The 27500-nt window shown below is 38.5% G+C and overlaps 3 protein-coding genes and 1 long non-coding RNA gene across 11 annotated transcripts in view; 3 read left to right on the plus strand and 1 right to left on the minus strand.

Annotated features, from left to right (window-relative positions):
* The window catches only part of LOC144980229 (uncharacterized), a 3627-nt gene extending 690 nt beyond the window's left edge, over positions 1 to 2937 (plus strand). The window contains exons 2-3 of the mRNA XM_078927829.1: positions 185 to 338; positions 1466 to 2937. Of these exons, the coding sequence (XP_078783955.1) occupies positions 185 to 338; positions 1466 to 2793 (1482 nt within the window). The 3' untranslated portion in view covers positions 2794 to 2937. The remainder of the gene's footprint in view (positions 1 to 184; positions 339 to 1465) is intronic.
* The window catches only part of LOC144980234 (uncharacterized), a 240613-nt gene that overhangs the window by 88815 nt on the left and 124298 nt on the right, over positions 1 to 27500 (minus strand). The window lies entirely within an intron of this gene.
* The window catches only part of LOC144980233 (uncharacterized), a 164917-nt gene that overhangs the window by 84717 nt on the left and 52700 nt on the right, over positions 1 to 27500 (plus strand). The window lies entirely within an intron of this gene.
* The window catches only part of LOC144980230 (uncharacterized), a 20767-nt gene continuing 4658 nt past the window's right edge, over positions 11392 to 27500 (plus strand). Inside the window, exons 1-3 of one of the 6 annotated variants that reach the window (XR_013646837.1) lie at positions 11392 to 11499; positions 11754 to 11829; positions 18108 to 18192. This is a non-coding gene — a long non-coding RNA (uncharacterized LOC144980230). Of the gene's footprint in view, positions 11503 to 11753; positions 11830 to 14252; positions 14340 to 18107; positions 18193 to 27500 lie in introns of those variants that run through there. The other 5 variants (XR_013646838.1, XR_013646840.1, XR_013646839.1 and 2 more) reach the window with 5 other exon arrangements.

Consider the following 27500-nt stretch of genomic DNA (forward strand, 5'->3'; position numbering starts at 1 on the left):
CTGAAGGTGTATATGAAGTTATTAGCAAATTTAGATTGTAAAAAAGTATAATACAAAGTGCTAACAATGGTGAAATAAACTCTTACGATTATCAATAATTATTATATGTATCTGTTGTTGTTGTAACAGGGTTCGACTATATTTTTCCTCTATTTTGCCTTATTATTATTAATATTTTTTTTAGGATTACAACACAAACATGGATGACAATCTATCAAAGATTTTACCACGAAGACATGACAACATTTCATTAGAAAGAGCGCATCACAAGGTTGAAGACGGACTCCCTGTACTGCCATCCCCCAAATGGCATCACAACGTTAAAGACAATCCCCCTTGTAAGTCATACGTAACATTAGTACTACAAAATAAGCTTTTAAATCACGCAAAATCCACTAAACGTGCTCAAAGCTCTCTTTAAGGGGTCTCTATTCAACAGTATCATTTAACCTTAGAACGAATCATGAGGCCTGGTAGGCGATAATACAATATTTGGTTAGACAAAGACATCGATTTTAACGGCCAATACCGACTCTGCGTATGGGTACGGCAAGAGAATGTGCATTTGCCAAGGACTCAACCCTGCGCGTCTCAGAATGAGACACGAACCCTGAACTTTCCGGTCTGGAAGGCGAGTGTCAAACCACTAGACCACGTAGCCGCACATAACATGGATGTCTTTTTTATTTAAGATTTATTTCCCTTTATGTTGTTCACACCGAGAAGTTACCAGATTGAGACCCCTTTGGAAACCACAAAAACCAAACAACGTTCGACTCTTGGCCTTCTTCATAAGACACAAAAGACAAACAAAGAATGATGACATTTTGTTGATTGTAGTAAGTTGTCATTCCGAGCCATAAGGTCCAAGGCACCGGAGTTTATCCCGGTTTCGATAGCAGTAAACGGACAGTGGCAGCTGTTTACTATATATTGATAGGACGCGTCTGTTGCAAAGGATTTTTCGCCACGTCTTTCACTTTCAGATCCAGCTACCGGGGACACAAGGGTAAAAATATAATCTCGGCTACACCCAGGATCGATCCCGTTTTCTTTGCGTGTGAAGCCAGTACTCTACCAAATGAGCTCTCAGGGTCCGTGTTTGGTCAATGGTAACAACAGAAAGATTATAATAATATCAATAATAATAATAATAAGTAGAAGAAGAAGAATAACGATGATGATAATGATTATATAGTAATGATGATGATGATAATGATTATATAGTAATGATGATGATGATTATTATGATTATTATTATTATTATTATTATTATTATTATTATTATTATTATTATTATTATTATTATTATTATTATTATTATTATTATTATTATAACTATTATTAAATATCACCATCATCATCAGCATCATCATCATCATCATCATCATCATCATCATCATCATCATCATCATTATTATTATTCTATTACTTACTATTTTTATCCTTACATTTCATTCTACAGTTAGAGCAGAGTTTGAAGAGTGCTGTTTCGGGACTCCCGAGAATGGTGAACCATTTGACAGATGTGAGAAAAACCCTGGTCATCAGAATTTTATTCCCGTAAAAGAATTTAAAATTAGTGACCTGCCAGAAGAGTGGAGATCGAAATATGATATGGAACAGATCAAATACAGTATTGACAAGACAGTGAGAATTGTGGTGAAATATATCAGTGGAAAGAGGCCGGATTACTATCCGTATACGACTATACCATATCCGTTTGCCAACCAGCGTGGACGCCGGGTGGCAGGTATTTTCGGAACAGGTTTCATAGACAATTGTACTTCAGTCCCTGATAAAGCCTGCCCTTGCATGGATTGCTGTAACAGCGTTGATCCTAAGATAGGGTATATGGAGTTGATAGTGAAGACAGCAACACATGTTGTATTTGACCAGCTTGAGTTAGAGAAAACGACAATAGAGTTATATTTTGACTCTCCAGATAGGGATACAGTGAAATGTATCAAGGGGGTATCAATTATTGATTATGATGATGATGATGATGATGATGATAATAGTAATGATGACGATAATAATCAATATATTATATCTACTAATGTGATAAAGCGATGTAGGACGGATGTGACGTATTTTAGGTGTGTTAGTCATGATCCTCTTGACTTATCTCTTGCACGCCTTGTCCTGCCTATCCAGGTCAAGTCAACAGGCATTATAATATCCAATCCCCATGGAGGTAGCAAAGACATTACCATTGGACATTTTACAAAACATGATCTGCCATTCCAATATACAAATACATCTGACGTTAAAATTGATCTGCCATTGGAATATGTTGCAGATTTGACAAAAAACACAGATAGGAAGTCACTAGTAGGGGGAGACGAGATCGATAAATACAACGTCATTAAATGTCGTGACGTGGCGAGAGTTTGGTTGCCCGAGAGTTCTGTTGAGATTTTAAAAGATTTTTTTCCGAAACATTGGAATGAGTTTGGATTCATTGGCAATGGCCTACATTGTTTAATTCCACGAGATGCTGATTGGCATTATCCGTATCTAGGTCTTTTGCGACATTGGATGACGTTCCCTCCAGACACAATATTTTGTTTTAAAGAAACTAACATATCTTTCTGCTTACCTGAATTGAAAATTGAGATTGATGACATCCCATTGACAAGGTACTATGACATTGACACGTGTCCAGGGTGCAGTGGTGCCCCAGTTATCGCGAATGGTACTTTAGATTGTGATGAATATATACTTACCCATTCTGGCAGTTTAGGAATCAGAACCAACCTCAGTGCAGTCGATAAATTTTCGAGACCCTAATAAAATGTCTCAACGTACGCGAGTGTTTAATGAGTGACCAGCTTTTAACAGTCTGTCGCAAAAAAAAAAAATGTAATGCTGCCTACAAGACATCATGTCACGTCCTACATGTTAAGTGTTACCATTGGCTTGGGACCCCTGTAAAGTGCTTTGAGCACGTTGATTAGAAATTGCTCTTTAAAAATGCTGTAGGTTTTATATTTAAAAATGTGTCTTATTAGCTATGCTTAGTGACTCGTTGCCAAAGTGTGGGAAACCTGTCAGTGTATTGGACAACACAACACATGATTTAGCCAACCAAGTATGGAGAAATGATATTTTATGTCAGAACAGACGTTCTTGTAATTAAAATTTAATATCAACAAGTGCAAGGTATTGCATGTTGGAAAGAAAAATCCTAATCACATCTATTACTCGGTTATCTCTTATTCAAATTTTTTGCCTGATAGAAATTTTGAAAGGGATCTTGGTGTTGTTTTCGACCCACATTTGAACTTTTATGTGCATATTAATGATTGCACAACTAAAGCTAATCGCATGTTGGGAATCATATACAGGAGTTTTACTTATTTGGATAATAGCATGTTTCTTTCGTCATTTAAAACTATTATAAGACCTGTTCTTGAGTACAGGAACAATGTTTGGAGCCCAATATATCTAAGGCAGTCAATAGGTCTTGAAAATATTCAAAGACAAGCAACGAAATTGCTTCCCGGGCTCGAGAACATGTCATATAACGAACTTTTAGCATTCCTTGATCTACCTAGTCTCAAATACAGAAGAATTAGGGGAGACTTAATTCAGCTCTACAAGATAATACATAATATAAATGATATAAATCCATCGATTTTGTTTACATTTTCCAAGATTACGTATACCAGAGGCGACAAATATAAAATATATATTCCAAGATTTCAGACCAAAATGAGACAGAACTCATTTATTACAGTATAGTGAAAACATGGAATAGTCTCTGTTTTAATACAAAAAATGAATGTTCTTTGAATCAGTTTAAAGTCTTGGATTATAGGCAGTTAAAGTCTCTGAGATTTAAGTACGACTAATATGTTTTGTTCTATTTTACCAATTTTTTTTTTTTTACTATTGATAGTGATGGTGATGATGATGATGGTGATGGTATTGATGGTGGTGGTAATGGTAGTGATGATGGTGGTGATGGTAGTGACAATGATAATAATAATAATAAATTAATTAATTGATTATTTTTTAAATTTAATTTGATCTTATTAATTTTTATTTATGAATGTATTTATTTATATATTCATTTATTTGTTTGTTTGTTTCTGTAGTTATTTATCCATTTATTTATTTATCTTTTAAACTTTAAGTTGTCATTTGGATATATCTGTTTCCATTAATTTCATGATTTTGTAGACTGGTTTGTTGACCAGTAAAATGCATGACATCTGAAACAATGTAAAATCATAATTTATCAGAGACTTATGTGTGCTTATTATCGTTGTTGCTTTCATGGTTATTTTTGTCATTAATATTTCATTGTACAATGAACTTTGTACATTTTTGATTCATTCGATCTTGACCAGTTTTCAATTATCAATATTCAATGATTGTATTTTTCGATTGATACATTTTTCCTGACATTCAAAGTTGTGTAAAACTGTCTGTAAATGATACAATACAAGCTATATGAGATTCTGTAATTATAAACTATTGTATAAGGCATTTAAAGGATAATTCCTATTAAGCCTTTAATAAGATAAGATAAGATAAACGTCGTATAAAATTACTGTTTTTTTAATAGGACAAATATGGCGTGACGTCACACCTTCTACTCTTCTGGTTCCAAACTCCCTAGAAGTGTGTGCTTGTGTAGCCAGTGTTTCGGAGGATTGATAATGAATAGGTTATCTATTGACTCAAAAGGTAGCCTAAATAGTTTTAACTGAATTTCTAACGAGTCATTAGGCCCATGGATCCACAGTTCTATCCCGGTTTCTACAGCGTGAAATGGACAATAGAAATTGCCCGCTACCCTTTGGATTGGACGCTAGTCTATAGCATAGTACTTTCCGCCAGATCAAACAGACCTAGCTACCCAATCACTGCTTGGTGGACAAGGGGGTCAGAAAAAGTTTCGACTGTACCCTGGATCGATCTCGGTCCCTTTGATTGTAAGGCCAACTGAGCAATTGTAACACCCCCCCCCCCCCCAATAATAGAAGTAGTACAACATCATCACAATAACTTACCATATACAGGTCTGACCTCCGGACCTGATTATGGGCCTAGTTTAACATCGTTGTAATGGACAATATTTTGCATCATTTTTTTTTTGATTCCCATTACAACAATGAGCCCATAAGGAATTGGGTTATCAGACCTACAAATAAGTGCACGTTGATCAGCGTCTAAACATTCTATCCGATGTCAGATTTTTCTCACAAATTTTTGGGCAGATTTTCTAAAATAATCTAAATCTATTCCATATTGATTGGTAGCTCTGTATTCAAGGATTCAGGTTTTGGTGTTTGGACATTTATCGACATATTCACTTCTTTTTAAATGTACTGAAGCACTAAAATAGTTCTGTTGGGTCAATATTGTACAGAATGTTGGAAACCAACCCATTTTATTTTTTCATATTTACCGATGAAATATGCCATAATGAATCCTGTTGTTATATTTCCTTGACTGTGGCCTCTAATATAAATATAATTTATTTCATTTGATATCCATTTTGATAAACAAATCATAGCCCAGTGAAATTGTTCTCTGAGACTTATTGGTAGCCTCTAAGATAAATATCATTTATATTTCAGTTACTTTCCATTTTGATACACAAATCATAGCCCAGTGAAATTGTTCTTTGAAACTTATTGTTCGATTTGCCTAAAGAATAATCTTTAATTAAATGATTTAAAATATATCACTTATTTATATTCAATAATACGTTTGACACATTTCTATTGATAGATGTCTTGTATTGTAAACAGTGCTTGATAAATTCATTCATTTTAAGAATAATATATGGAGTAAAAGAATGGACAAATTAGAATCACATCGCTAATTCACGACGTCATTCTGGTCTAATTATGTATGTTTTAAGTAAAGGTTTAACTTACCCCTTTTTGGAACAAGATGGGAGATTACTGTTAGAGAGTGGAAGATTGAATACGTTAGTTATACAGTCCACTCCGGATAATCGCAACACTTTGGGATCAGCTAAAATATTGCGATTAACCGAAGTTGAGTTTCTGTCCACTATTGAGCTTTTATATAGCGCAATAATCACTGAACGTACTCAAAACGCTTTACAAGGGATTCCTGGCCAACCGCAACATGTAACATGTAGGACGTGACATGACGCCTGTTTGACGATATTACATTTTGTTTCGGACAGAGACGATGCTGTAAACGGCCAGATACTCGTTTTAACCTGAGTACGGTGAGAGAATGTGAGTAAAGAGTCTTTTTCAAGGACTCAACTATGCGCCGGGCGAGGCTCGAACTCAGGACCTTCCGATCCGAAAGCGAGTGAAGACCAGAAGACCACATAGCCGCACAATAATTACTGAGTTACAAAATACAAGATCCCTTAAGGTGATATGTGTGAAAAAGTTCAGACATTTTGGTCAGGACTCACATGCAGGTCTAACAATTATATGTTGCAACATTTTACACATATATAATAAACTCATAGCAGTTGTAAACATTGTTCTTAGTCCACCACAGACTGAGCAATATGATTGAAATAAAAACCTTATGGCAGCCCTGTATACATTTTGGCAAGCAAAATCAGCTTTGATGCCAGCTGACACCTTACTCAGATTGGATTAACTTTCACTCTTTTGTTCTCAACATTTGACAGAGTCAAAGTGTTTAGCCGTGATGAGAGACAGAAAGCTCTCACCAAACTCGTTGGTCACAATGCAGAGTTGTCAATCCCAAAACACAGGATATCGCTCAGACCCTCTTTACAACTGTAATCATATTTTGTTTATTGATTTCTTGAATTTGCCACTTTTTGAGGGCGAAAATTTGTTGCGATTAACCGAAGATTGTTTCAATTAACCAGTGACTTTTATATAGAATTAATTCCGTTTCTTCGGAAATGTTGCGATTAACGGAAAGAGATGGAACATTACCTATTCTTATTCTTGTTTTTCTGTCATTTTTAAAATAAAAAATAAAAATTGATGAAAAAGTACAATACACGTTATTTCTTTATACATTATAACTATATTGGTGTTGAAGTTCAATAAGTTCAAATTTCAATGCGTCTCTTATTATACACGAGTGTCATACGCCAGACCACTTAAAACCTTTTTGGTGAAATGTCATACAGATACAACACACCAATAGGATGATCTGTCCCATAGTGGGCTGGGAGGTACTTACTGTGTCTTCTATCCCCCTATATCTCTGGCTGGGGTTCCTGACCTCCCATAGTGGGCAAGGAGGTACTTACTGTGTCTTCTATCCCCCTATATCTCTGGCTGGGGTTCCTGACCTCCCATAGTGGGCAGGGAGGTACTTACTGTGTCTTCTATCCCCCTATATCTCTGGCTGGGGTTCCTGCCCTCCCATAGTGGGCAGGGAGGTACTTACTGTGTCTTCTATCCCCCTATATCTCTGGCTGGGGTTCCTGACCTCCCATAGTGGGCAGGGAGGTACTTACTGTGTCTTCTATCCCCCTATATCTCTGGCTGGGTTCCTGACCTCCCATAGTGGGCAGGGAGGTACTTACTGTGTCTTCCATCCCCCTATATCTCTGGCTGGGGTTCCTGACCTCCCATAGTGGGCAGGGAGGTACTTACTGTGTCTTCTATCCCCCTATATCTCTGGCTGGGGTTCCTGACCTCCCATAGTGGGCAGGGAGGTACTTACTGTGTCTTCTATCCCCCTATATCTCTGGCTGGGGTTCCTGACCTCCCATAGTGGGCAGGGAGGTACTTACTGTGTCTTCTATCCCCCTATATCTCTGGCTGGGTTCCTGACCTCCCATAGTGGGCAGGGAGGTACTTACTGTGTCTTCCATCCCCCTATATCTCTGGCTGGGGTTCCTGACCTCCCATAGTGGGCAGGGAGGTACTTACTGTGTCTTCTATCCCCCTATATCTCTGGCTGGGGTTCCTGACCTCCCATAGTGGGCAGGGAGGTACTTACTGTGTCTTCTATCCCCTATATCTCTGGCTGGGGTTCCTGACCTCCCATAGTGGGCAGGGAGGTACTTACTGTGTCTTCTATCCCCCTATATCTCTGGCTGGGGTTCCTGACCTCCCATAGTGGGCAGGGAGGTACTTACTGTGTCTTCTATCTCCTTATATCTGTTTTCCAACTTGCTTTCTATCTTTGTCTTGGAATGAGATTACTTGATTTTGTCCTGGTCAGATGCCCTGGCTGAGAGTGAGACAGTCAAATATATAGATAGAATTTTGGGAGATATCTTTATTTCCTTGTAAATTATCTCTCTGTTATGCACTGTATTATATTTGTATACATTTTATATGTATGATTTGTAAATATTTGAGTGTGTTCCTCTTAGTGGGGACCTGTAATCGTGTCTGGATGAGATTTTAGGTGGTCTCAAACTAAGTACTTTGATAGTGTGCTTTTGGAATCTACATCTGTTTCCTATTTGGACCAATTCACCTCCTTCTTACCCCTGAGTGCCTTAATTAATTGTAATTCTAGAACTTTGTTTTCCCATTTTCTCCCCGTTTTTCGCACTGATATGACCTCAATGTGTTCCAAGCGCCGTAAAACCATTAAAAAAAAAACAAAAAAAAAAAAACAAAAAAAAAAACAAACAAACAAAAACCAAACAAACAAGGAATGATCTATATGACCTTTCCATGTGCTCATAGGTCATATTGCATAATGTGCTCAAAATACCACATAGTGAAATGTGTTCACAACATTTGAAATATCTAACATCACGATTGGTCATTTGTTAAGCTTGACACCAGCAGTATGTTTACAACTTTCATAAACAAAGCAGCAAATATCCAATCGTTATACAGCACAAAATCATGTGATTGATGACTCGGTTGGATGAAAACTATAGATGCTGTGCGCTTGGCTAAGAAACTCACAACATTGCCATCTGGAAATTGTACGTACCAACACACCAAACTATGTATAACCTTGAAGGTTTACAGTATGGTTAATACAGTTTAATGAGAATTACGAGAACAAAGACATGAGTCTGGGTGGGGATCCTGACCTCCCATAGTGGGCAGGGAGGTACATGCTGTGTCTTCTATCCCCCCATACCTGTTTTCCAATTGTTTCCTGTCATTGTCTTGAAATGAGATTACTTAGTTTTGTCCTGATCCTTGCCGGAGTTCCTTGACTGGGAGGGAAACAGTCGAATGTATAGTTATAGTTTTGGGAGATGATATTTTTTTCCTTGTAAATCATCTCTCTGTTATGCATTGTATTATGTTTAGTTTACATATTATATTATATGATTGGTAAACATTGGAGTGTATTCCTCTTAGTTGGGACCTGTGGTTGTGTCTGGATGAGACTTTTAGGTGATCTCAAACTAAGTACTTTAACGGTGTGCTCTTGGAATCTACATCTGTTCCCTATTTGAACCCGTTCCCCTTTGTCTTACCTTTTCTTTTGTGCTTTAATTGTAATTCTAGAACTTTTTACTATCCTATTCTCTTCCTTTTTACTGGCGCTGATATGACCTTAATGTGTTGCAAGCGCCGTAAAACCCTTAAAAACATAAAAACAAACAAAGACATGAGTGACGCCAACTGCGTTCTATCTATAGATCGCTTCCGTTAGATTTGAAAATGAAAGAAAAAAATCAACGAGTACATAACATACTAGAGACGTACATTGTTTCCGTAAATGCGCTTTACCAAACAGCATTAGGTTGGCGTCAATATTAATGTTATGGGTTCAGCTAGGACACTCACAACATCCACCAGTCGAATAAAACGCAACAAAACAGAAAGCTGAGTGAAACCTCTATAGATAGATCTATAGTCTGATTGTTAGAATTCAGTGATGACCTCCCATGCCCATAGTGGGCAGGGAGACATTTACTGTGTCTTCTATCCCCCTATATCTCTGGGTGGGGTTCATGACCTCCCGTAGTGGGCAGGGAGGCATTTACTGTGTCTTCTATCCCCCTATATCTCTTGGTGGGGTTCCTGACCTCCCATAGTGGACAGGGAGACATTTACTGTGTCTTCTATCCCCCAATATCTCTGGGTGGGGGTCCTGACCTCCCATAGTGGGCAGGGAGGCACTTACTGTGTCTTCTATCCCCCAATATCTCTGGATGGGGTTCCTGACCTCCCATAGTGGGCAGGGAGGCACTTACTGAGTCTTCTATCCCCCTATATTTGTTTTCCAACTTGCTTTTTGTAAGTTTTTGTCTCGGAATGAAATTACTTGGTTTTGTCTTGGCCTTGGCTGGATACTCTAGCTGAGAAGGAAACAGTCAAATGTACAGTTAGTTTTGGAAACCTTTAGATAGACCTATTCGTCTGATCGTTAGAATTTAGAGAGAATTTGTCATAAAAATGGCTGGCTAAAATCAATAATGAGGAGATGAGTGACGTCAATTTCACTCTATCTATAGAGCGATATCCACTAAACGTGCCCAAGGCGCTTTACAAAGATCCGCTACAAGCCAAGAAAATAGAATTATTCCTCAGACGTTTGAGATGGAAAGTTCTCGACTTCGAACCCCCACCTCCACCCCCCTTTCCCATCCCCTTTCCCCATAAAGATTTAACCACTTTCGAAAACGATTTATTCATTTCATCCCACTACTCTCTCTCTCTCTCTCTCTATCTCTATCCTTTCTCTCCCTTCCCCCCCCCTCTCTCTCTCTCTCCCTCTCTCCCCTCCTTTCTCTTCCCTCTCTCCATCTCTCTCTATAGATCCTTTCTCTCCCTTGCCCCCCTCTCTCTCTCTCTCTCTCTCTCTCTCTCTCTCTCTCTCTCTCTCGTTTTTTTTCCTTTCTTTCGCTATCCTCAATCCTTTCTGTCTACCAAATCACATTATGTGTTTCATGTTTTTTTTTTTCGTTTCTGTACCAACTTTCCTGGGGATTGAGATTACTAATTATCGGGAATTCCCGACATTAATTCGTTCGGCTACGATTAAAAGGAACAGATTGCCAGTTTGATGATTTGATGGCCAAAGTAATTATTATAACCATGTCCTTTATTTCAGAAGTCGTTTGGCATGGCTAAATTAGGTGTGACATATTGACATTTTGGTGTGCATCCATACCGCTTATTTTTACGTGGTTGGTTTACAGCTTAACGTTCATTTCGAATTTGCTAGATTTTACCGTTATGTGTGGAAGAAGTATTTGGTTTTTGTAAACATGAAATCAAGATATTTTCTCATGGCCGCAGTAAGTAAGTTTAATTTTAGGAGAAAAATTGATGCTTAGAAAGATTTGGCATTTTATCATACTATTTGGCACATTTCTGTAACTTTGTTGGCATTTTATGCAAAAAAGATATTGGCAATCCTGGGCGTTCATAACAAACGAACCAAGAAATTACTTGATGAGTGCGGAGATGGGTAATATCGGAAATTCCCGATTATTCGTAATCGCGATTCCAGGGCAAGTTTGTGTGGAAAAAAACGCACAGACAGAACGTTGTTACAGTCTGTTGTGGACAAAAGTAAAAGGCAAAGGAAGTAACTTGAGTGTTTAGGACGAGCTGCTTGTTGTCCCATGTAGTGTATAGAAATGAATGACTAATTTCTTCACTTTATTCTTAATTCGTTTGTAGTGTATAGAAATGAATGACTAATTTCTTCACTTTATTCTTAATTCGTTTATAGTGTATAGAAATGAATGACTAATTTCTTCACTTTATTCTTAATTCGTGTGAAGTGTATAGAAATGAATGACTAATTTCTTCACTTTATTCTTAAATCGTTTGTAAATTTTAATCGAGTTCCTCATGTTATTTTTTGATGAAAAACAGACGGCCATTGCTGTGATTTAAGCCACGTTCATCACACAGAGATTGTCGAATGTTATAGTCTACAGCCACTTATTAAGTAAGTTGTCGTTTTCTTCCATTCATAAAATATTATAATAATTCCTCCCTCTCTCTCTCTCTCTCTCTCTCTCTCTCTCTCTCTCTCTCTCTCTTTCTCTCTTCTTTTTCTTTTCCTCTATTTCCTCTCTCTGTCATCTCCTCTCTCATACCTCCGCCTCTATCTCTATCTCTCCTCTCTCTCTTCATCTCTATCTTCCCTCAACCCTCTCTCCATCTTTATTTCTCTCTCTCTCTCTCTCTCTCTCTCTCCTCCTCCTCCTCCTCCTCTCTCTCCCTCTCTATCTCTCTTCCTTTCTTTTTATACCCCTCTCTCTCTCTCTCCTTTCTCTCCCATTCTCTCCCACTTCCCTCCGTCTCTCTCTCCTCACTTATTCTCTTCCCCCCCCCTCCTATCCTCTATCACTCCCCCTCTCTCTCTCTCTCCCTCTCCCCCCCCTCCCTCTCTCTCCTCCCCCCACTCTCTCTCACTCTCTCTCCTCCCCCATCTCTCTCCCTCTCTCCTCACTTTCTCTTCCCTTTACCCCTCTCTCTCTCTCTCTCTCTCTCTCTCTCTCTGTCTCTCTCTCTCTCTCTCACCATTACTCTTTCCTCCTCACTATCTCTCCCCTCTCTTTCCCTTCCTCTTTCCCTCTTTATTTTTCCACCCCCCCCCCTCTCTCTCTCTCTCTCTCTACCAACTTTCCTCGTGATTGTTATTACAAGTAATCGGGAATTCCCGATATCGACTCAGCTCCATAAGTTGATAAGGATTGCCAATTTGATGATTTAAAGGCCAAAGTAAATTTTAAAAACGTGTCCCTTATTTCAGAAGTCGTTTGGCATGGCTAAAATTGGTGTGACAAATTGACATTTTGGTGTGCATCACAACCGTTTATTTTTACCGGGTTGGTTTACAGATTAACGCTCATTTCGAATTTGCCAGATTTTACCGTTATGTGTGCAGGAAGTATTAGGATTTGTAAACAAGAAATCAAGATATTTACTCATGGTCGCAATAAGTAAGTTTAATTTTAGGAGAAAAATTGATGCTTAGAAAGATTTGGCATTTTATTTAAACTATTTGGCATATTTCTTTTTACTTGCCTGGTATATTTGGCAACATGATAACGGAAATCCTCGACGTCAACAACCATAGAATTAGAAAAAATACTAAGGAGCTAATTATAGTATGAGTTTTTTGTTCAGCTCCATGTTGGGTATAGAACAAGACGACGTAGTGAATTCTTCACTTTTCTTTTGTTCTATCGTTGTGAACGTGGTTGGTGTTCCTCATATTCCGATAGAAAACATCCAAGCATTGCTGTGATTTCAAAAGATCAAACACACAAAGATTATCCAATGGTATATTCTCTAGTAACCTATTACTATTAGGGATAGATTGGCTTTCTTTCCTTCTCTCTCTCTCTCTCTCTCTCTCTCTCTCTCTCTCTCTCTCTCTCTTTTCTCTCCACTCCTCTCTATTCCCTCCCTCCATCTCTCTATCTATCCCTATCCTTTCTCTCTCTCTCTCTCTCTCTCTCTCTCTCTCTCTCTCTCTTTCTCTCTCTCTCTCTCTCGTTTTTTTTTTCTTTTTTTTTTCGCTATCCTAAATCCTTTCTGTCTACCAAATCACATTATGTGTTTCATGTTGTTTTTTTCTTTTCTGTACCAACTTTCCTGAGGATTGAGATGACTAATTATCGGGAATTCCCGATATTAATCGGTTCCGCTACTATTATAAGGATCGGATTGCCAATTTGATGATTTGAAGGCCAAAGTAATTATTATAAACATGTCCTTTATTTCAGAAGTCGTTTGGCATGGCTAAATTAGGTGTGACATATCGACATTTTGGTGTGCATCCATACCGCTTATTTTTACGTGGTTGGTTTACAGATAAACGCTCATTTCGAATTTGCTAGATTTTACCGTTATGTGTGCAAGAAGTATTCGGTTTTTGTAAACATGAAATCAAGATATTTACTCATATCGCAGTAAGTAAGTTTAATTCTAGGAGAAAAATTGATCCTTAGAAAGATTTGACATTGTATCATACTATTTGGCATTGTCATGGACTAAGGGTTGCAACTGAGTATATTAACAAGTACAATTTAACTTGGTTAAGTCCCTTATATTGAGACTGCTACCGTTGGAACTGTATTCTGGTTACGTAACATTTTTACCGGACGAAGAAATAAACATGTTGCTTTGAGTTCCATACTAAACCTTCAGCTTGTCATTCCTTTAATCAAAACATTACAGGCATATTTCTGTAACTTTGTTGGCATTTTATGCAAAAAAGATATTGGCAATCCTGGGCGTTCATAACAAACGAACCAAGAAATTACTTGATGAGTGCGGAGATGGGTAATATCGGAAATTCCCGATTATTCGTAATTGCGATCCCAGGACAAGTTCGTGTGGAAAAAAACGCACAGACAGAACGTTGTTACAGTCTGTTGTGGACAAAAGTAAAAGGCAAAGGAACTAACTTGAGTGTTTAGGACGAGCTGCTTGTTGTCCCATGTAGTGTATAGAAATGAATGACTAATTTCTTCATTTTATTCTTAATTCGTTTGTAGTGTATAGAAATGAATGACCCATAGAATTAAACGAATGAGAATACGTACGAAGCCTAAAAAGTGTCCACCAATGAAAGCATTCAGCGCCATTTTGTTGTTGGCTGAGAATGTAGTAATTACCATTCATTCGGTATCTATGTCAACATAACGACACAAGAAAAACAACAAACAATATCAAAATCCACAATAAAATGTTTCAGAACTGTTGCGTATATTTATGGCACAACGAAGCTGTCAAAAAATGAAGTTAGAGAATGTGTGTAATCATGTATTATAATAACCTGTAATGTGTTTTCCAACCACCACATCATCTACTACTACAACCACCACCACAATATCATCACTAACACCACTACTACAACCACCAGCCCCACATCATTATCACTACCACTACTACTACACCACCACCAGCACATCATCATCACTACCACTACTACAATCACCACAACCACAACGTCATCACTACCACTACTACTGCAACCACCACCACCATATCATCATCATTACCACTACTACCACAACCACCACCACCACTACTACTACAACCACCACCACATCACTACCACTACCACTACAACCACCACAACCACATCGTCATCACGACCACTACTACTACAACCACCACCATATCATTACCATTACCACTACTACTACAACCACCACTACCACCATATCATTACCATTACCACTACTACTACAATCACCACAACCACATCGTCAACACTACCACTACTACTGCAACCACCACTACCACCATATCATCACCATTACAACTACTACTACAACCACCACAACCACATCATCATCACTACCACTACTACTACAACCACCACCACATCATCATCACTATCACTACTACTACAACTACAGTCACCACCACATTATCATCACTACCACTACTACTACTGCAACCACCACCACCATATCATCATCATTGAAATTTTTTTTTTTAATTGAGCTTTATATAGTGCAATATCTACTAAATGTGCTCAAAGCGCTTTACAAGGGGTCCCTGGTCAACATTTAACATGTAGGACGGGACATGACGCCTGTTAGGCGATATTACAATTTTTCGGACAAAGACAACTCTGTTAACGGCCAGGTACTCATTTTACACCTGAGTACGGTGAGAGAATGTGAGTAAAGAGCCTTTTCCAAGGACTCAATAATAATAATAATAATAATAATAATAATAATAATAATACTAATAATAATAATAATAATAATAATAATAATAATAATAATAATAATAATAATAATAATAATAATAATAATACTTTATTGCATCCCAAAAAGGAAATTTTTTGTACAGACGTGTTATAATTTACACATAAGATAAAAATACAATGGAAATAGGATGTATATATATAAAAAAGGAGCAGCTCTATAACCAGAGCTGCGCTTTATAATATGAATAATTTCAACACTGTAAAATAGTTAAAACTGTCACTATAAATTGAAAATTGAAAAGATTGCAAAACAAATAAATTAATAAATTAATATTTATATTTTTAAAAAGTAAAAATGAGAAATAATTATATAAAATGATTATTGCTTGTTGTTATAAAGCCTAATACTGGACGGCAGAAAAGATTTTCGGTGTCTCTCTGTTTTCGTTGAAATAGAGAAAGGGCGACCACTTCTTTCTGACATAATAATTGATGGTCTTAGTGGATGATACTGGTCATTTAATATTTTAGTTATTTTATTTATACAAAATTTCTCGTATAAAAGATCTACATCGTCAACATCATTTATATAGCGTTTAATGGATTTTTTAATATTTGAATTTATTTTGTTCCTTTCCACTGCTAAGCAATTGCCTCCCCAAGCTGTTATACAAAATGACAAAACACTTTCGATTACTGCTCTATAAAATAATGTGCAGAGGGTTTTATCTATTCTAAACTGAGAGAGTTTCGATAAAAAATATGTACGTCTGCACATCTTATGCCTAATTATTTTCAAGTGTTCATCCCACTTGAGCCTGTCATCAATCGTTACACCAAGGTATTTGTAGTGAGGAACTCGCTGGACGAATTGGTCCTTTAATTTTAACGGTTCTATCGGTTCCTTCACTCTCCTAAAGTCAATCACTAGCTCCTTTGTCTTGCTTATGTTAAGCTCTAGGTGGTGGGCATCACACCAAGACACAAATCTATCAATTTCTTGCCTATAAGCCACTTCGTTGCCATTTGTTATGAGGCCTTGAAGAGCGGTGTCATCTGCAAACTTTATTAAAGGTACACTCAGGTTTTGACTTCTACAGTCATTCGTGTATATTGTGAATAATACAGGGGACAATACACAACCTTGAGGAGCACCAGTATTTGTAGTTATACAGGAAGATTTGTTTTGCCCTAATTGAACATATTGTGCTCTCTCCGTAAGAAATTCGAGCACCCAAGCAATTATATACTTGTTTAAATTCAGACTAGTCAATTTTTGAACAACCAACTGAGGTTGCAACTATGCGCCGAGCGCGAGGTTCGAACCCAGGACCTTCCGATCCGGAAGCGAGTGTCATACTACTAGACCACATAGCCGCATCATTACCACTACTACTACAAACACCACCACCACATCATCATCACGACCACTACTACTACAACCACCACCACCACCATATTAAAAATGATATTATCATTACCATTACCACTAATACTACAACCACCACCACATCATCATCACTACCACTACTACTACAACTACAATCATCACCACCACCACATCATCATCACTATTACTACTACAACTACAACCACCACCAACACCACATCACCTCACTAACACTCAGTACTACAATCACTACCATTAGGTTTTGGAGCTTTACTTCATTTGAAATAAGGAAACTTCGGAATTGTATTTGGCATTGTGTTTATATATCATAATATAATTCTAATCAGTTATCTATTTAGAACTAGATACTATACAATATGTATGCCAAATACCACCCCAATTCCCCTTTCTTGTGTGCGGGAATTCCTCTTTCGGCATTGAAATTGAGTGTGAGAGAGTCATCACTACACACATAAACAACAGAAACAATTTAAAAACAAGACTATGACACGCAACCACTCACACACGAGGCTATACTATTAATCCTTTTCTCTATATAGAATAGGACAAGACAAACAATAGCTTGACTCTCGCTACACTTCGCATTGATGTTTGTCGTCTCACGAGTTCAACTCTCGGTCGACCTGTCAATATTCCTTTTTGCCTCGGACGTAATCATTAATAGAATGTTGTGTGGTTTTGACCGTGAAGAAAACCTTAAGAAGTCACATTTATATCATTTTAGAGAGATCGTTTTGAATAATTTTGAGTTAAACGAGCGAGCAGCAACTTGTTTTCATGAACGGCCGATCAGCGCTTGTTTACTATAGTAACGCGATTCCTAGCCAACAGCAAAATGGCGGATATTTTTCTCATTGAGGCCGCTGGTTGGTTAGCCAATAAGAGCACCGTACGGTTTCCATTGGGTAAATTCCTTGGAATGACCAATTTCTTCACTTTATTCTTAATTCGTTGACTAATTTCTTCATTTTATTCTTAATTCGTTTGTAGTGTATAGAAATGAATGACTATCTAGATAATTTCTTCACTTTATTCTTAATTCGTTTGTAGTGGATAGAAATGAATGACTAATTTCTTCACTTTATTCTTAAATCGTTTTTAAATTTGAATCGGGTTCCTCATGTTATTTTTTAAGGAAAAACAGACGGCCATTGCTGTGATTTAAGCCACGTTCATCACACAGAGATTGTCGAATGTTATAGTCTACAGCCACTTATTAAGTAAGTTGCCGTTTCCTTTCATTCTTAAATTATAATAATTCCTCCCCCCTCCCTCTCTCTCTCTTTCTCTCTTATTTTTCTTTTCCTCTCTCTGCCATCTCCTCTCTCATACCTCCGCCTCTATCTCTATCTCTCCTCTCTCTTCATCTCTATCTTCCCTCAACCCCCCCCCTCTCTCTCTCTCTCTCTCTCTCTCTCTCTCTCTCTCTCCTCATTTTGTCTTCCATCCTCTCTCTCCCTCTCTATCTCTCTTCCTTTCTCTTTATACCTCTCTCTCTCTCCTTTCTCTCCCATTCTCTCCCACTTCCCTCCGTCTCTGTCTCCTCACTTATTCTCTTCCCTCTCTCTCCTATCCTCTATCACTCCCCCTCTCTCTCTCTACCCCCCCTCTCCCTCTCTCTCCTCCCCCCACTCTCTCTCCCTCTCTCTCCTCCCCCCTCTCTCTACCTCTCCCTCCCCCCCCTCTCTCTCTCTCTCTCTCTCTCTCTCTCTCTCTCTCTCTCTTTCTCTCTCTCCCATTTCTCTGTCTGTCTCTCTATTTCTTTCTTTCTCTCTGTCTCTCTTTCTCTCACTCTATTAAAAAAAAAAAATTCTTCCTGTCTCTCACTCTCTTTCTCTCTCTCTCTCTCTCTCTCTCTCTCTTCTATCCCTAGAGAACCATTTTAGAAGTATTTAACTTATCTTTGCATATTACATACTTGCGAATTTCCTATCATTTGACCAATAGTGATAGTATTGTTAGTATTTAGTAGAACAAGTAGTAGTAAGAGTAGTAGTAGTAGGAGTAGTAGTAGTAATAGTAGTGAATGCTCACAATAAAAAAAAGATAGAGAAAGAGAGATAAGGATCATTAGAAAACATATATATGGAAATATCTTGCTACTGTTGCAAAATGTCATCTATTGAATTGAAAACCACTGTCCCAGATATTTTATCTCAAAACTTACTCATAACTGATGTACTGGGCCAGCAGATATAACCTTCACAGCTTCATTTGGTACATCAAAATCGCCATCTCCACATCAGAATCTCTTACCATCACCATCATGGCATCACCACTTCTACAACCGCCATCACAGCATTGTCGCTGTCACAACCACCACCACGTCACTTCTACCGCCAACCCCACCACAGCTCCGTCATCATCACCACCACAACTAGAGCACCATCGCTACAACAACCATCACTTCTTCCACTGACACTAGCATCAATACTGAGTGTTTCGATAGCAATTCCTTTTGATATTGCAATTTCTGAGCCTTATCATCATCATCATCATGTAGTTCCATATCTGAAGCAGACGTCGGAGGTCATCTTCCGCCAAGCTGATCTATCTCTTGCCAATTCTATTAAAACAGCGCCACCTTTCTCAGCTTCATCTGTCCAAGTTCTTATCCCTTTCAAATAAGTTATTCTTTGTCTTCCTCTTATTCTTTTTCCATTCATCTTTCCAGTCAAGGCGAGTACTTCCAAACGGGGTGGGGGGGGGGGGCGGATAATGTGTCCTAAAAATTCCATTTGGCGTTTGATGATTTTTGTTATCAGTGATCTTTTTCTTTTTGCCATTTCTAAAATTTCTTCATTTCTTTTCCTTTCCACCCATGACACCCTATTCTGTAAAACCACATTACCGCTGCCTCCAGTCTTTTAACCATGGTCTTGTTTATGAGCCTTATACTTATACTAATTTAAAATGGTCATTAAGTTTTAGTTTCTCGATAAATCAATAATTTTGTAATCACTAGAGATTGTTTGAATGATGAAGATCAGAGTTTATTTTGATTTGGTTTGGTGTTAGCTTTTATATATATTTTTTTGTATAGTGCGCACTTTTTTTCCACATGTGCGGACAAAATACACTTTTTGGGGCTAAAAAATACACTTTTTAGGGTTATAGAATAGACTTTTCATCCTGGGAGGGTTGGCAGGTTTGTTATTCTCCTACTCCTCCTCCTCCTCCTCCTCCTCTTCTTCCTTTCCTTCTTTTTCTTCTTCTTCTGATCATCATCATTATCATCATCATCATCATCATCATCATCATCATCATCGACATCACCATCTTCTTTTTCTTCTGACCCAGAAATCGCCTGCTAATCAGGTCTATTTTTAAATACGTGTATTTTCTATTAATAATATCGATTAGATGACAATGAATTGAACATGAGGAAATAAATTCAATCTATGCTCCTGAGTGCAGTGGACTGTAAAAAATAATGGACTAGAAATAAATGTGACAACAGCTTTAAAAAAGGGAGAAAATACAACAAAGTAACAAAGACATAATGACAGTGTGAGCTCAAAACCAGTTTTAGCACAATATCAAAACGTTTCGGGTTTGGAATGTTGTCCTTTTTTGAAACCGTTATATAATATTTATGTTATATTTCTGTTCGTCACGTGTTCCATTCCACAGCTCCTAGCAGTTTCGTATCACTTTAATTATTCCTACAGCGACCTGGCTCTCGATCTATTGGCGTCTGTTGCATAACATAGCGATTTCTGGGCCACCAAATTAGTGCTTCACCAATAACGTTCGGGGGGTTCCAATAGCTCAGATCACGTCGTGCTCCTGTAATCCTTCTCTGAAGGAGACTGATTGCTACACTACGCGACCAGAGAGAATAAATTGGGCGGTAAAAGGATAGCCCCTCGGCCCAGACAATGGAAAACTTCAATGTTGTAAGTTTCAACATAGAAGGAATCTCCCATACCAAATGCAAGATACTGACAGAGCTAAAAGCAGATATAATTTGCTTACAGGAAACCCACAAAGACTCAAAACCACCTTGCATACCTGGCATGCAACTAGTAATACACCACGAACACCCAAAATATGGAAGTGCCATGTACACTCGAGAAAAATCTACCATACTGAAAAGCGATGACCACTCAGAAAATGACATTGAGATTCTCAGAGTAGAAACAACACTGATTACCATCATATCTGTGTACAAACCTCCATCAACCCCATTCAAGTGGCCCCAAATGAATCTATCTGATAGAAAACCAACCCTGATCATTGGAGATTTTAACAGCCATAACACTATATGGGGATATGAGCAAAATAACCTTGACGGAGATGCTGTTGAGGAATGGGCGGCCGGCAATGACCTCACAATCCTCCATAACCCCAAAGACAAGAAAACCTTTATGAGTGCCCGGTGGAAGAAAGGTTACAATCCGGACCTGGCATTCATATCCTCTCAACACTTCTCAAACTTTGAAAGGACTGTAGGTGAGCCTATACCGAAATCTCAACACAGGTCTATTACCATCAGCATCAAACCAGCTGTTAAAGCCCTCGAATCAAATGCGATACCACGATTCAATTTTAGAAAAGCAAATTGGGAAAACTTTACTAAAGATTTAGACAATGAGATCACCAATATAAAAAGTGACCCACAGAGATACGACGACTTCAGAACACTCATATGGAAAGTTGCAAAGAAAAACATCCCCAGAGGATGCCGAAAAAGTTATATTCCATGTCTCCGAGATGAAAGCAAGAAACTATATGAAAGATACATTGAATCATACAAGGTGGATCCTTTCAGTGAAGAAACCCTAAAACTGGGTGAAGAACTCACATCAATGATAGCCGATGAAAGATCAGAAAGATGGAAGGAATTAATAACCTCCACCAATATGACCCTAAACAGCAAAAAGGCCTGGACTACAATTTCAAAACTGAATAATGACAAAAATACCCAGACAAGAGTGGCTGCAGTAACACCTGACCAAGTAGCACATCAGCTTCTACTGAATGGGAAACCAGCCAAGAAAGCACGAGGCCAACTAAAATCCCTGAAACGTGAAATGGACAAAGCCCTCAAGGATAGTGAAGATCATCTTGACTCTTTTACCCTGGAGGAGCTACTAGAGGCCTTGTCCCATCTGAAGGCAGGAAAAGCATCTGGACTGGATGGAATCACAACTGAGATGATTCAACACTTTGGCCCGAGAACGCTATCCTGGCTATTGGACCTCTTCAATGTATGCGCAAGGACAAACAGGCTGCCAAGTGCATGGAGGAAAGCAAGAGTAGTCGCCCTACTGAAACCGGGGAAAGATCCAAAATCCAAGAAAAGCTATCGCCCGATCTCCCTCCTGTGCATCACATACAAGCTATTTGAGCGAATGGTTATGTCCCGCATGTCACCCAGTCTAGACGAACAACTGTCTCCAGACCAGGCTGGATTCCGACCAGGACGGTCAACATGTGGTCAACTTCTTAACCTTACACAATTCATAGAAGATGGGTTTGAGACAAAACAGGTCACTGGCACAGTCTTCGTCGACCTCACTGCAGCCTATGACACAGTGAATCACAAGATCCTACTCCTCAAAGTGGCTAAAATGATAAAGAATAAGAAAATTGTAAATATCATCCAGTCACTTCTCGAAAACAGGCGCTTCTTTGTTGAAATGGATGGCCGGAAGAGCAGGTGGCGCACCCAGAAGAATGGTCTTCCCCAAGGATCAGTGCTGGCTCCAACACTTTTCAACATATATACAAATGATCAGCCTGAGTTCCCAAATATCCGCCGATTCATATATGCTGATGACCTATGCCTCGCAACACAGGATGCGTCCTTCCAACCAATCGAGAGCAGACTGACAAATGCCCTAGACACCCTCACAAAGTACTACACTAAAAACTTGCTGAATGCCAACCCAGGGAAAACACAAGTGTGTGCATTTCACCTCAACAACCACCAAGCCCACACAAAACTTAACATCAAGTGGAATGGCCAGACATTAGAGTACAACTACCACCCAGTGTACCTCGGAGTGACGCTTGATCGGACTCTGTCCTTCAGAGAACACGTGAGGAAGACCAAGGCAAAAGTGTCCACGCGTAATGCCCTCCTTGGAAAGCTGGCAAACATGAACTGGGGAACTGACCCTAAAACTCTAAGGACCACAGCATTGGCCCTCAGCTACTCAACTGCGGAGTACTGCTCAGCTGTATGGGCCCGATCGTGCCATGCCTCCAAGCTAGACCCCGAGCTCAACAACGCCTGCCGGATCGTAACGGGCCAGCTGAGAGCAACACCATTACCACTGGTCTACCGTGCAGCAGGAATAGCCCCACCACACATCCGGAGGGAAACTCATGCCCAAATACAAAAATACAAACAGGAAATGGACCAGAGACACCCCCTTCATAACCACAATTGTCCCAAAAGCAGGCTCAAATCAAGGAATAGCTTCCTCACAGTAGAGAGCCTTCACCCAGATCACTCAGCATTCTTCCGCCTGGACAAATGGGTAGAATGGGACAACATAGCAAACGATGCCCTCCAGCCCCCAACAGAAAAGCTCCCAGCAGGCACAGACCTCAAGAGAAAAGACTGGGTGGCGTTGAACAGAGCTAGAGCAAAGGTGGGAAACACCGCCACCAACCTCTTTAAATGGAAAATCTCACCGGGCACTGAATGCCCATGCGGTCACCCCAGACAGACCATGGACCACATCCTGTCCGAATGCTCACTGGGACCTCACTGCACCAATGCTGACCTGAGGGAATGCAACCAGACTGCCCGGGACTGGCTGACTCACTGGCGCGACAAGATATGATGATGATGAATAGCTCAGTTGGTAGAGCACTCGTTTCACACGAAAAGGGACCGAGACCGATCTCAAGTGCAATCAAGATTATTTTCTGGCCTCTACCCTCAGTGAATGGGTAGCTGGGTCTGTTAGATCTGGCAGAAAGTAGTTTGCGATAGACTAGCATCCTATCCAAATAGTAGCAAGCAATTTATATTGACCGTTTCAAGCTATAGAAACCGGAATAAAATCCGGCTCGATGTGCTACACAGCTCTGAAGGACTTCTTTTTCTATAACGTTAAACTGACAATAGCTATTGCTTCTATCCGCTACCCTTTGGATAGGACGGTAGTATATCGCAAATTACTTTCCGTCAGATTTAATAATCCAGGTACCCAATCACGACTTGGTGGAGAGGATTGGGCGGTTAGTCTGAAATGATAATCAAATATAACTCAGGATGGATCGATCTCAATAACCAGGGCTGAGAATCTTCCGCCTAAACGTTGTTTTATCTCCGCCCATCACCATCACAATTCCGCCTTTTAAAAAGACTCACCACGACCACTACATCAACATCCCTATCACCATTACTACTACAACCACCACCACATCATCATCTCTACCACCACCACCATCACTACTACAACTACCACCACATCATCATTCCTACCTATCACCATTAATACTACAACCACCCCCATCATCATCCCTACCACCACCACCATCCCTACGACAACTACCACCACATCATCATCCCAACCATTACCACCACTACAGCTACAACCACTACTACTACAACTACCATCACACCATGATGATAATCTTCCGCGGATCCGCGGAATTCCGCGATTTTAGGATTTTTCTGAAATTTTCAGCTGTTTTTGCGGTGTCAAACATTTTCGGGTGTCAATATTTTTGTACCATTTAGCTTTGTACTCCTTTTTTTTTGTTTGTTTGTTTGTTTGTTCTGAATTCAATTGAATTCATTACAACTTATCTCTAATTACCAATTAAAACAAAAATCAGAGTGGTCTCTCTATCTATCTATCTATCTATCTATCTATCTATCTATCTATCTATCTATCTATCTATCTATCTATCTATCTATATATCTATCTATCTATCTATCTCTCACTCTCTTTCTTTCTTTCTTTTCCATATTTTATTTCTCAGCCAACCTTCTAACTTCACATTATTATATTTATAGATATCACTTTGTAATAGAGAGAAAATGCAACAGTAAGTTTGGCTGATCGACTTAAGTAATAATTTTTTTAAAGGCTTGATTTAAATTCGCTCATTTGATGGAATATGTTTTGCAATTGATTAAAGATTCTTATTCATAAGCTGCATAACCACAAGGTTGCAGTAATACACACAAACTAGCCGTGTTTGTAGTATAAAAAAATACCTCCTTTAGGCCAAACGTTTATTATAATCTCTTGATATAGTGGGAAGCATTATAGAGCTCTAAAATGTTAAATTGGAAATGACAATTTTAAAAATTATATTTACAAAAGTCAGTTTATATCTTGTGATCAGAATAGACGTGTTTTAGAAGTTAGTAATATATTACGCAATATTAAGTAACAATGAATAGCTATGTTATTTTTTTGCATTAGATTTGGGCTTGACAGACGGCCGATAGATTTTCCTCCTTTTTTACAAATTATCATTATCATCACTGATCCCGACCACCACTACTACAACAACCACCACCACATCATCATTCCTACTACCAATACAACTACATCCTCCGCCACCACATCATCCCAACTATCACTACTCCCACCACATGATCCCTTCCACAACTATTACAACCACCACCACACGATCATTCCCAACACCACTACAACTACAACCACCATATCATCATCCTTATCACGACCCTACTACAACCACCACTGCATCATCATCCCTACCGCTACCTTTTTTTTAACTGCAACTACAATATATTGTAATTACACTTTCAACTTTTGAAATTCCTCCAAGTGGTGTCAGAAATTATTGCGAGACGCATTTTGGATTGCATCTCAGTAGATTTTAATGAAATTCAAATTTATACGTTATCGTCGCATAGATGGGTCTTGAACTATTCGCTGAAAAATTTCCTCCATTTTCGTGACCAGTCATTCTCACTCCTGAACCATCATGACATCATGACCATCCCCACCCCAAATATGACTACAAAAGCAACTATCACATTATCATCAGTAACACCATCTCCACAACCACATCATCACTGTCATCATTATAATCAGTACCACCTCTAGTGCAAGCACCACTATCACATCATCTTCCTGGTGGGATCTTTACTTGCATAGATCAGAATTGCTTTCTGTCTTTGTCTTGGCTTGATCATTTTCCTGGCCAGATTCATTGGCAGGGAGGGAAGCAATTAAATGTATAGTCATGGTTTTTGGGAGATGATATGTTTGTCCTCGTAAATCATCTCTCTTTTGTGTGACGTTAGATTTGTTGTTCTAAATTTTGTATTACTTTCACAAGGATTCTGTGCTTGTGTCTTGGTGAAACTTTTAGGTGACTTCAAACTAACTACATTGATAGTTTGATCTTGGAGTCCGTTTGTGACTACTACAACCATCATCACATCATCCTCCTTACCACAACTACTACAACCACCACCACATCATCATACCTACGACTACCATTACTACAACCACCATGTTATAATTACACTTTAATTTTTGAAATTCCTCCGAGTGGTGTCGAAATTGCTGCGAGACACATTTTGGATTGCATCAAAATATATTTTAATGAAATATAAATTTATAGGTTATTTTTGCATGGATGCTTCTTGATTTTAGCGCTGAAAAATTTCCTCCTTTTTAGTGACCAGTCATTCTCACCCCTGAATAACTTTGCGTGTAAAGTTAGTGCTCTACCATCTGAGCCATCGTAAGTCCCTTTATAAGATGAAAGAGTTGAGACACGTGAAAAGTTGGAAGTAAATAAAGTAAAATGGAAGAATATTGTTTTATTGACGAACGGGAATATGAAGTTACTAGCGAGTTAGACTGTAAAAAGTATAATACAAATGAACGTGTATACGAAGTTACTAGCAAGTTTAGACTGTAAAAAGTATAATACAAATGAACGTGTATACGAAGTTACTAGCAAGTTTAGACTGTAAAAAGTATAATACAAATGAACGTGTATACGAAGTTACTGGCAAGTTTATACTGTAAAAAGTATAGTACAAATGAACGGGAATATGAAGCTACTAGATAATTAAGACTGTAAAAAGTATAGTACAAATGAACGGGAATATGAAGCTACGAGATAGTTTAGACTGTAAAAAGTATAGTACAAATGAACGGGAATATGAAGTGAATAGCATGTTTATACTGTAAAACGTATAGTACAAATGAACGGGAATATGAAGTGAATAGCAAGTTTATACTGTAAAACGTATAGTACAAATGAACGGGAATATGAAGTTACATGCAAGTTTAGAATGTAAAAAGTATAATACAAATCTGAGTATCACAGCCTCATATAATAAGAGAATGAAATACTAAACACGTAATGTTTCGACCACTAAACCCTTCCTGGGTCAATGATGAAAACAGTTAGAACAATAATCCAGATAGAAAAGGGGACAGTTCAACGCAGGTCTGTTCGAGATTAACAATGGGAAGATCAAAGGTCAAGGTTTTCAATGATTATTATTTTATCCGTTGTTGTTTTAACAGGCATCGACTGTATTTTTCCTCTATTTTACCCTATT

The sequence above is a fragment of the Berghia stephanieae genome, chromosome 9 (genome assembly GCF_034508935.2).
Source record: "Berghia stephanieae isolate SIO BIC M18660-M18661 chromosome 9, UCSD_Bste_1.3, whole genome shotgun sequence".
In the NCBI taxonomy this organism is placed as follows: domain Eukaryota; kingdom Metazoa; phylum Mollusca; class Gastropoda; order Nudibranchia; family Aeolidiidae; genus Berghia; species Berghia stephanieae.